Source organism: Martes martes, assembly GCF_963455335.1.
Source record: "Martes martes genome assembly, chromosome: 3".
Classification (NCBI taxonomy): Eukaryota; Metazoa; Chordata; class Mammalia; order Carnivora; family Mustelidae; genus Martes; species Martes martes.
This window is the reverse complement of record NC_137890.1, coordinates 66,423,299-66,435,644: the sequence shown is the minus strand read 5'-3', so window position 1 is coordinate 66,435,644 and position 12,346 is coordinate 66,423,299. Positions and strand designations below refer to the sequence as shown.

Genomic DNA, 12,346 nt, shown 5'->3' with positions numbered 1-12,346 from the left:
TTTGAGTTTACTGTACCGCCTGAGAGAGAGACAAACAAACAGAAAAAGAGAGAGCGAACATTAAGGCAAGCTCTGCTATTTGATTCAAAGCAAGAATTAGTAGGGTCACGGGAAATCCAACATGGGAACATGCTTTCCTGATGAAGGACATACCATCCTGTTCTGTCCCCTGCCCTCCCTGGTGTACCTGGAAATCCTGGTAGATGAGTAATTTCAGAGCCATAAGAGAGTACTTTGTCTGCTTATAGGATTGGTGTTTAATGTAATCCCTGCCTAAAATCTGACTCATCAGGTACTCATCATTTTAGGGTACCTACCTATATTTGCAGTCATATAATTGGTGATGACTGGCGAAAGCTCTATTAATATCAGTGTCCCCTATTTTTTCATTTGTAGCTGCATTTTGCATGATGATTCAATTTCTAAATTGTTCATTGGCCCCTATTTCATAAAATATGGACCATGGACTATAAGAGAGTTTTTGTGGTCAGGCTTAGCATCTTGCCACACTAGAGGACTCACCCAAACCAGGATGATCAGGAAGGTGGCTGCTGGTTTAACAGTTTTAAAGGATTTTGAGTTCTGATCTGCGGAACTTACTATTTGAAGCCTATCTGACACCTGCTGCCTTAAATAGTCTCCAACTTGTACTTAGTTTTTTTGCACTTTTGCTTCCTGCAGTCCCTTTGTAGAATCTGGGCCTCACTGACAGCTGTGGGCTCTCACTGGGCTTCCCAGGAGTCCAATTCATTTGTCCTTATTAGAAAACCACTCTTGTGCCTGAGGGCATTATGCTAAATAAAATAAGTCTGAGAACTACAAATACTGTAGGATCTCACTTATATGTGGAATCTAAACAAAACAAAAGAAAGCAAACCTGAAGTCAGCAACAGGGAACAGACTAGAGGTTGCTGGAGGTGGGTGATGGGGGGCTGGGTGAAATCGGTGAAGTGTTTGAAAGATACAAACTTTGAGTTAGATATTAAGTCATGGGGATATAGTGTACAGCATGGTGACTATAGTCAATAATAGTGTATTATTTATTAAGAGTTGCTAAGAGAGTAGATCTTAAAAGTTCTCATCATAAGAAAAAAATTGTAACTATGTGAGGTGATAGATATTAACTAGACTTATTTGATCATTTTGCAATATACACAAATATCGGGTCTTTATGTTGTACACCTATGTGATATTGTGATTTATAATAAATATATATTCCATCTTCTCCATGTTTGTGGCATGCTAGGAATTTCTACCTGATGAATGGCACAAAGGCGTCTTTTGTTATGTTAATTGAGGTGACTTTTGAACCACACCTAATGGAGAGGGCTGATTGCTAGAGGAACCCACCTTGTGATTAGAAGGTTGGAACTTTGAGTTCAACAGGAAGGAAAGAAGAAAAGGGCAGGAGGTTGAATCAATCTCCAGTGATTAATGATTTAATCAATTATGTCTACGTAATGAAGTGTTCATAAAAATCCAAAAAGACAGGGCTCAGAGAGCTTCTGGGTAGACCAACCCACGGACATGCTGGGAGAGCAGCACACTCAGCATGGAAGCTCCATGCCCTTTCCTCATAGCTTGCCCTATGTATCTCCTCTGTCTGGTTATTCCTGAGTGATATCTTTTTATAACATACTGGTAACCTAATAAGTAAGATGTTTCTCTGCGTTCTGTGAGCTGCTCTAGCAAATTAATTGAACTGGAGGAGAGGGGCTTGGGAACCTTTGATTTATTGCCAGTCAGAAACACAGATAACATCCTAGAGTTTAGGATTGGTGTCTGAAATGTGTATGTTGAGGAGGAGGGTTTTGCAGGATTGAACCCTCAACCTGTGGCATCTGATGCTATCTCCCAGTAGACAGTGTTAGATTTGAGTTGAATTATAGGACACTCAGCTAGTATTCCTAGAATTGCTTGTTGGTGTGGAGAATGGCTCCCAGTTCTGCCTCACAAATTGGAATTGGTATCAGAACCTATTTAACCTGAAACTAAAATAATGTTATATTGTCAATTATATCTCAATTAAAAAGAAAAGAAAAGTATTTTCTCTTGACCTAGGATGCCTCCTTATCTTTGGATATTTACACCATAGGAGAGATGCCCATGGCCACTTCTGAAGATGACTGATGATGTAAGATGAGCATAATTGGAGTCCATGATTCTGGAGGTCCATACTGAGATTCAGACCAGTGGGTGATAGCAAGCAGTGAAGTCATGAATAAGGCTGGCTAGTGAATCACCATTCCTGGTCTTTAGGTAGCATTTCCCACGATGGATCCAGTTTCTAGGTCATATTAAACTTCCTCTAACTTATCCTCTCATGCTTCACCCCTAGTACCCATGGCTTAGTGGGCATAATGAGCTGATGGCAGAAGCAAATAGCTGAGTTTTTTCAATGTCGTTGGAAAGATTCCTTTGAGGAATCAGGCTTCTGTCATTGTGTTTCTTTAGAAGCTTCCAACATTTTAGCTGATTTACTGCATATTATGCCAAGAATATTTTCTTTGCTTTTAGATTTATTTATGTATTTGAGAGAGTGTGTGGGGTGGGGGGCAGAGAGAGAGAGGAAGAGAGAGTCTAAAGCAGACTCTGCACTGAGCGCAGAGCCTAATGTAGAGTTCAATCTCACGACCCTGGGAAAACGACCTGAGCCAAAACCAAGAGTCAAATGTTTAACTGACTACACCACCCAGGTATCCCAAGCATATTTTCTTAACATCCTTCGGGACAAGTCATTTTTTCCCCAACTTACATGTTGAGAAATTCCAAACCTACTGAAAAGTTACAAGAATAATAAAACAGACACCTATATATTCTTTAACTAGAGTAACCAATTGTTAACATTTTGACATTTGCTTTATCATCTTTCTGTATGTGTATGTAAATGTGTGTACTATTTTTACTTATTTATTTATTTTTGGCTGAAACATTTGAGTGTTAGTTGCTGACATGACACTTTATGGCTACAAAGTTCAACATGCATTTCCTAAAAATAACATTCTCCTATACCAAACTTAGGGAGTTTAGTATTTATATAATATAGTTATTTAATGTGCAATCTATAATTAAATTTCTCCAGTTGTCTTAATAATGTCCTTTATAACAAAGCTGTTTTTTCTTTTAATTGGCTCAAGGTTATTGCATTGCATTAGGGGATAGATCTTGAAATCTGCCTTCTATTTCTTTTTCTTAGTATTCATATGACTCCTAAATCATGTAACATGGCCAAAACTGAATGTATCCAAAACAGCCTGTGTAAGCTGCCAATTACTAAGCATTCTTTTTAAATATTCATTTTACTGTGGAAAGTATCATCATACTTTGACTGTCAGCTATTGAGGACTAGAAAAATGAGAGAACTTATTTAGCAAAATTCATATGTATATATTATGCTAAACACTGGGCTAATATCCAGAAGGGATTGGCAATTCACACACTATGTAATCAACTAAGGTTCTATTTGTACTTATATTATGAGGAAAAATGGTTCATTAATTCAAGTAAATGCTGTGCCTTGATTAAAAATGTCATCACTTAGAAGACTGTGAGCTGGAGACTGAAGACTTAAAATGCAAGACCTAAAACATTTATATACATTTGTGATATTCCCATCTCTTCTTGTGGAGCAGACTATAAAACACCTTAGTTGAAACAAATACATGACCGTAGCTGTCAATAAAGACAGATCTGGATAGTGGCTTGCTTAATTAATTTGCTAATACTGAAGTTCTTTTAAGGCAACCTATGTCATCACTATTTTTCTTCCATCTGTACCTGTACATGCGATTTTATGGATAGTCTTTGACATATTCCTGTGTGCAAAAATAGAGAATTAGATACATTATATAATTTATATTCATCTCCCCTCAATTATTAAGATATTTTAAGTAGAGATGAAGCTTAGAGTTTAATTTATGGAGTGAATGAAATATTTACTATATATCCATTCTTATAAATTGAAAGTTTATGAGATGAGGAGAATTTACAAGAAAATTTATACAGAAAAATAACAAGCATTTATAGAAACATGCAAACAGAAAGTTCCTCATTAAACACATTAGCTTGGATCCCTGTAGAAGAGGGAAGAAAATGGAATAAGGAGTTAAGATTAAAAGGAATCAATGATGACAATAAGCTATGAACTGAGGAATATATGTATTTAAAGAGGAAGGTAGCAGTAGAAACAAACAGAAGTACTGTTAGGGAGTAATACAATACCATGTTCTCCTCTGATTGTAGCGAATGGCATTATGGCCCGTGGCTGCCCACTTCTGAGGAATCTGCTCAGATTTACAGTGGACATCATCAAATGGCTGTTGAGAAACCAAATTTCCAGGCTCTACCCTATTCTCTTACAGCAGTTTTAGAGGAACCCAAAGCTCCCTGGAGCCTGAGAGAGTAGACTAGAGATATCTAGTGGTCTACATGTAAAGGTTTAAAGAAAATTGTAGCTAATCACAAAATTAATTTTATAAAAACGAAATCTTTCCCAGTGTCATACTCTATAAGGGGACTGTTATGAGCAATTTGATTAGACAAAAAAAATATATTGGATATAAATTATTTTGACTGCAGAGGGAGAATGAGAGACAATGGAAAAGAAGAAAACACCATTTCATTCTTCTACCAGAGCATGGTTTAATGAGAACTTTTTAAAATGTGTCTAGCCTTATTAAAAATAAGTAAGATTTTTTTTACATACTAATGCTATGATTTAACCAATTCTAGCTGCTCCAAGAATAACAAATGTTTTTTCCTATTATACTTCTAAAATACTGGAAATGATTAAATCTGAGTGGAGGGAGAGAAATGACCTGAAAGCCCTTACTAAAAATACTGTAACATCCTGAAAGGCCCTTCTTGCTTCTTACCTTCTTTCCTCCCACTGATTCATTTCGACCTTGCCTATGATCTTCAAGTCATTATTTCTCTGGCTCTTTGCTTTTTCTCTAAATGAAATGTTTAAGGCAGTGACCTTTTATTCCACTCCCTAAAAGAGACTTTCATTGTTCTGCTGCTGCTTAAACAGCTCCTGCTTCCTTCAACCTTCAGGTTGATACTTTTCTCATTTTGATTTAGACTCATAGTGTTAGCCAAGAGGGATCCAATATTCCCAAAAGGTAGGACAGAGCCCTTCCTGGTCTTTTCTAAACATCATAAAAGAATCATGAAAATGCTGTCTATATCTGGCTTTGTATTTGATCTGTTTTTTAACCAGAAAATTATCCATTTAAATTATCTTATTCTAAAAGAGTATCATTCTTAAATAATCATTCTTCCTAAGGCAGTGTTTTGGACATAAAATCTTCACATGGAATATAAATGTAACACAAATTTATTAAGAATACTTTGATTTTTCCAGAAAAGCAGTGATATATAAATGCAAGGGAGGTCATATCTACTCTAACATTTGAGGTTGTTCAAGATGGTCAGTCATTTTCAAATCCCCTTTTGAAATACTTTCTTGTGTATGAGGCTTTTTTTTAACTTCATTCAATACACCATTTTGTATATTAAGAAAGGTATATTCTGAATATTTTGTGAATTATAGTTTATGTGGGTAATTAATTTTTAAAGAATTAAGACAAAATAACTGACCTAGCATAAAAGCATTCTGAGTATAATTTAGTTATTTTGCTAAGGAAGTATTTTACTGGGCCTGAGTGTAATCCAGATAGACAAAAGTCATCACCAGGTTAGAGAGATATAGGAGACTGGTCTGAAACCAAAGCAACGTAATGACCTATCCTAGAAATTGATTTTTAAAATATTTTAAGATAAAATTTTAGCTGATACTAAGCTATTACTATGTCATTTTTTAAATTTTCACCAAAATATAATGGAAAAACTCTGACTGTATTTTCTGATCATTCATTTGAACAGTGGGTAAAGAGAACTGTTAATTTTAATTTTTTGTCTTACATTATCCAGTTTAGATCCATGAATTCTAGTGTATCATTCAGATTCTTCATCTTCTATATTTCGGTATTCTATTCAATATTTAATAACAGATAGACTCAGTTTATTTCCTTACTTGATTTTTTTTATTGGACTATTACAGGGACTAAGAAACAGAATTCACATATAGTTCTACCCTCTTACAGCATTAAGTAAGAGCAGCTTTCAAATATATGGATGGCTGAATCATCTTTGAATAAGGATAGCACATAAGATAGTAAACTTTATTTTCAATATTGTAAGCCCAGTGGGTAAGTATTTGCCATTTACTCCAAGTGACAATCTACATTTAGAAATTGTGGGAAGTATGTATGTCAGCACCAACCTTCTCTCATCAGCCAAAGAAAAAGCATTAAGAGCGAAGATAATTGTGCAAATGGTAAAGGAGTGGCTCGAGATCTCATATAAAGCATACTATTTTCTAAGTAGAACTAAAAACAGCTTTGCTTAAATGTGATAAGGTCCCTACTAGTTTTTGGAGTGTTAATTTCTATGTGTTCTACAGAGAAAGAATATATCATTACATTTTAATATCAAATTTTATATTCGTAGACAAAAACATTTTACCATGTCTTGTTAATACTTTATCTTTCAAATCTTTACTGATGGTCTGGGACAACAGCCTTTTTGGAGAATGACATAGCAGGACTTTATAATGATAAAATGTTGACGCAACATCCTAACAGCCAGGGCACTCTTTATGTCTATAAGGCAACAAAGCAACTTACCCAGTTTCCCACAACAAAAAACCTTTCAAATAGTTGTTATTCACACAGACACGTTTTTGAATGAAGGTCAGAAACTCAGAAATTGCTGTGCCAGATTTGAGTCTGACTGTAGACTGAGTTTTATACACCATTATTATATAGAAGTCAAAGGCTCTGCCCACACACTGGCCACCAGAGGTCTTGTAGGGCTTGTGTGAGCAGACTCAGAGATGGGGGTCTGTCAGCTCTTTTTCTTTTTACCAGGCATGAAGGTACACATCCGAGAGTATGCTTTTATTCTTCTAAAACTTTACAATTCTTATAATCACCCCATGGGAATGAAAGCTTCCATTCTTCCAAAAGAGTCATAGAGGCATGGTGCTGAGTGTCATGGAACCAGAGACCCCCAGGTTTGCCTCTCTACTGTCTATTCATCTCCCCACCTCACTGGGCTAATGGAGACCTTATAGGTCCCTTCTTCCTCACTTCAATGGTGACTGCCTTTTGTAGATTTCTTCCCAGCACAGGTTTTTATGCTGAGACACAAAGGGAAAGTGGTTGACCCTGAATCAAAACATTTATACAGATCTTCATTTATAATGTTGTGATCCAGCTGTCTCATTTTCCTTTCTCAAAAATCACTTTTTAAGGATGGTTCAGAAAAAAGAATCATCATGCCCATGTGACTTTAGATGCCACCAAAATGACAGTACTCTGATGCTGCCCTGAGACAGGTTAAGGCTATGCATTTAAGATGAAGTCTCTCTCTTCTTTAAACCTAATCTGTTTGGAGAAACGGCCCAAGAAGCATCGTCTTGAAACACACTCATTTGATTTCATTTTCACAGCGCCATTTTTGGCCTCATTCACGTGGTCACAAGTCCTGAACACATACAACTGGCCTCATCCTGAATATTATACACAGACTGTCAAAACGTTCACCAGAGAGAAAGAGGATTTATCAGTTTTTAAAAATTCAATAAGAAAGTGAGAATCAATGCCATCAAATTAAAATGATTTCTAACAGTGCATATATTCTGTTGTTTCAAAGTAGAACAGTGAAATTAGATTTGTCTGTCATTTAAAATTACAACATATTCTGGAAATGATATTAAATCTGAAATATTGGGAGAATATTTAAATTATTTAATTGAGAAATGTCAAATAATGACATGAGCTTTCATTTGTTCATTTCCACCATTCTTCCAAGATGACTTAGAAGATCAGATCTTTTCCCCAAATCTTCTTAAATCTCATTTCCTGTAAACTATTCCGTAGACCATTGAGGCTCAGCGGTGGGCCTTTGGTCTGAAAGAAGGAGATCTTCAGAATGTGAAAAGTGTTCTTGGAACATTTATATGTAAAGAAGTGCTTTTGTTTTAACAAGTCTTCTGGTAGCTGCTAAATTGCTGATACTCTAGTGACCTTGTCTGTGCCTCCAGCTCTACCCCAGAAAATGACAGATTTGGGTAATGAATCCAATTCCAGCTGAATCTGTCACCTGTACATGCCAGACTGTAGGACTAGCAGAGACTTGGAAAGTCCTGGCCTTTCTAGGCATTCAGAAGGAACTTGTCTACTGGTACTTTACTTGGGCTGGCCTTTTATAATTTTCTAAGGATGCTTATGGAAATGTTCTTACAAACTAGCTCAGGACCTCTTAGCAAAGTAGGGAAGGTAATGTTATTGCACAAATAGGAAGACTGAAAAATCAAGACTAAATTGTGAGCTAGCCCAGAGTAGGTAGCAGATAGGAACTAATGATGCAAGTTTTCATAATTTTCCTCTTCCCATCACAGTTGAGAAAACTAAGAACACAGCTGAGGCATGGAGTCTAGTCCCTCCTCTGTCACTATCTAGCTGTGACCCTGAGTAAATCATGTCTTTGTGGCTTGGTTTCCTCAAGTGAGAATAATAATTCCTGCTTTACCAAGGAGCTGTGAGGAACACACAAAATGCATTGTCCCTTCTTTACCCATGCTAGGAAAAGAGGATGTAAAATCCTTACTACTCAAATAATGGGAAAATTGAGACCAGATGGTATAAGGAGTTAGGATGAGCAGAAGCCCAAAGTCCTGGCTTATCTTCTAATGAGATATTTCTTTTGTCAAATCAATTAGATTTTTTGTCTCTCCATTTCCTCATCTAGACTTAGGAGGTCTTACCAAAACAAAGAATATTTCTTTCTATTCAGCCCAAAATGTTTCTATCCTAGTTTTCTTTTCTATACATCGTGCTGCCTCTGAAACTCTATTTTCCCTAAAGATGAATGGCTAAGACATTTAAATGCTATAAAAAGGCAAGGGATTGCCAAATCAGTGTGACACATTTGAGTCCCAATGTGATTCTCTCTCTCTTTTTTTAAGGTTTGTTAGGAGCCTGTAGCAGCCTAATGGAATTAAAATCACCAAGCAAAGCTTAATGAGGAGTAGGAGTCAAATTATTTTAGGAACTACTAAGACACTGTATGTGGCCTACTCAGAAGAACTCACTAGGATCATTAGTCTGCATGACACCCAGCAGGGACAGCCATTTCAGAAGTGTCCCCCCTTCTCAGGGATCATTAAGGTCGCTCAGCTCTGACCACAGCGGCCAATGTCAGCCCCTCAAAGAGTCAACCACATAATTAGATCTGGAGAACAGAAGGGAAAGGCAAGTTTTCAAGATAAAATGCAGGCAGAGTTTGGGAAAAGGGAGAGCCAGGGGCAGAGGGGATCTTTTCACATTAGCATTTCACTACATCTGACACAAGGAGATTTAAAAATTTACAGCAAATGGATTGAATGCCATAAAAAGCTAGAAAGAGCATCTTTTCTGGACTTGAAGAGTCATCTGCCCCAAGGGATCATCCTCCCTCAGGCTGCATTCCTCACCACCACGTGGACTTAGTGGGCTGGAAGCCAGGCAGAAACTGGCTGTGACTTTTCCAGTGATGAAGGAGAGGGTGTCTGAGACACACTGCACCCACACTTGGAGCCTGGGGAGCCATGTGGTGTCCCGCTTGCTACCTGCCTGTCAGTCTGCTTTGCTTCTGGTGTTTCTCACAGGGACCACATTAGGAGAGAGAATATGGTAAAGATCATTCTTTGCCTCCTGGCTGAGAGAAAATTATTCCTTCTCCACTCCCCATTAACACACATACACACACCATAACCTTTATTTTGGCCCAAACCTTTACAATTCACAAAGTGCTTCCATGTCTATTTTCTTGATCCCTGAATAACACAGAGAGGGAATGGGGCAAGCCATACATTTTATAGATGAGAAAAGTGAAACTCAGAATAACGTAGGCCATTTGCCCAATAACTGAAAGCTAAAGGGGGAATTCAAGTCTCCCTCAAACCTATATCTCTTGACAGCAAACCTTGTACTTTCTACCACTTAAAGGGAATCCAACTTTTTTTCTTCCAAATTAATCTGAAGTTTTTTATTCAGCACTAAAGTATGCAGAACAAGGTACACAGGTAGATCAAAAAGAAGAAACATGAAGAAACGGTCCCTTATTTCAAGGAAATGAATTTTTAGAAACAAATCACATTATAAAGGTTCAAGAAAAAGCAAACTTACATGTGTGGTGTGATTCTTCAAAGTGGTAGAAATAAATACTGCTAGTGGACTGGAGGTGCGCAGTTAAATTTCTGGGGAAGGGAGGTTTGGTGCTGACTTTTTGGGTCCTATTCTCAGAGCATCCACTTGGAGCATCTGTTGAAATCACAGCAGATGGAGCACATCAGAAATGTATTTTCCTTTTTATTTATTTTAGCTCCTTGGAGAATCCTGGCATCTTAGGCACAGTGGAGGTAAAATAAAAGTTCATTTTTATATCATCATTTGTAATATAATGACACAAACATTATCTATTTCTGGAGAAGTAATTTTGTTCCCTTCCCTTCTTCAAGTGAAAACTAGAAATCAGGTTTAAATGTGATATTTTGTGAATAATGCACTCAGCTGTTTTTTTTGTTGTTTGTTTGTTTGTTTTTGCAGTGTCAGAGGACACCTGATCCCCGGCTGCCTTTGTCTGAAAACCAAGAAGTTTGTTGTGCTGATTTAACTTCCTACAATCTTTGCTGATGCTATCATAAAAAAAAAAAAAAAAAAAAAAAATGCTGATTCTGTCCTTTTTAACCCCTGTGTGAAACAGACTTTTAACATACTTGTGCATTCTTTGACCCTCCATAAAGATGTCTGAACCTGACTCTTCATCTGTATTTTCGGGTAACGTGGAAAATGGAACTTTCCTTGAGCTATTTCCCACATCCCTGTCCACATCAGTGGACCCTTCCTCGGGTCACCTCTCAAATGTCTACATCTATGTGTCCATATTCCTCAGCCTTCTAGCATTTCTGCTTCTGCTATTAATCATTGCCCTCCAGAGGCTCAAAAATATCATCTCCTCCAGTTCCTCCTACCCGGAGTATCCAAGTGATGCTGGAAGTTCTTTCACCAATTTGGAAGTCTGTAGTATTTCCTCTCAAAGGTCCACTTTCTCAAACCTTTCCTCATGAAGATGGAAGAATTCCTGAATGGTACAGCAGCCTAGGTTTTCCCTTGCAGGAAGTATCACATGAACAAGTTGCTTCATGAAAGAAATAACCCCTTTCTTTTCCAACCAATTAGACCTGTTTCTCCTCCTTCACCCGTCATTTCTTGTTCCATTCATGATGCTTTTCATTTGTGAATGTAGGAGTTGATGCTGACTCAGAGAAAATGTGTGCAAACCTCGAGGGGCAGAATTTCACACAAACCACCTGACAAATTGGAGCAGACTTCTTCAAGGTGGATCAGTTCATTTCACTCTGTTGGACACCTGAGGCAGAACTCATCTGAGGCGGCCTCACAGTGGGTGCTGGATATGGACTCTTGCACTTCATTTCTCTTACAAAACCGTGAAACCAACTGAGCTAGAAGAAACTGGCAAAATTAAGTCTGAACTACTTAGAAGATATTCTCCATATTTAAAAGATAAAGTGGAAACACCAAATTAAAAAAAAAAATGTCAATTTAGATTTAATGTAGAACATTCCTAAAACTGGAGGCAAAATATGCTAAATGTTTTGTTTTCACTTTAACAAATGGGAATCACATTTATTGATGAATTAAGTCATCATGGAAAAGTACTGGAAGAATTTAACTTTTAATAGCAAGACAAATATGTGTTAGGATGCAGTCTGTAATGTATTTTTGCCTCTTGGTTTTTTTTTTTCTATTTATGTTATAGTCATAATACCACTACTGTTGTAGAATTCTTTGTGATAATTGCTGTTACTAAGAGAAACATTCTAAGAGACAGCAAGAGGTTTTTATTTTATATCTATACTTTCTGTCAGTGGAAATTAGCATATGGAAAATATTCACTTAGTTCTGTTTTCGGCAGTTAATAACTCCTAGCAGTCATGTAAGCATGTTCCTTTATTCAGTTTCATAGTCTTATAATTTTAGCACAGAATTCTGTTAAGGCTCCCAGATGTCAGATGTTTGCTCACCCACATTAGGTTGCAAAACATAAAGAGACTAAATTGCTAATATACATGTTATTATAGACTCCATGAATGTTACAGATCTCTGATAATTAGTTGTTCTATGTTAACATAATACTTTGCATTAGCATTCCAGGATGTGGTTTTTTATTAAAAACTGTGGACATTCAAGTTATGTCACTGCTGGAAGATTAGTGG

At 37.0% G+C, this 12,346-nt stretch overlaps 1 protein-coding gene across 1 annotated transcript; it reads left to right on the top strand.

Annotated features, from left to right (window-relative positions):
* Window positions 1-10,852: 10,852 nt before the first annotated feature.
* SERTM1 (serine rich and transmembrane domain containing 1) lies at window positions 10,853-11,648 on the top strand (the record flags this gene model as incomplete). Its single annotated transcript, XM_080799652.1, has 1 exon — window positions 10,853-11,648. One exon carries the CDS (start codon window positions 10,853-10,855, stop codon window positions 11,174-11,176), a length of 324 nt encoding a protein of 107 aa, XP_080655778.1. The 3' UTR covers window positions 11,177-11,648.
* Window positions 11,649-12,346: the final 698 nt, after the last annotated feature.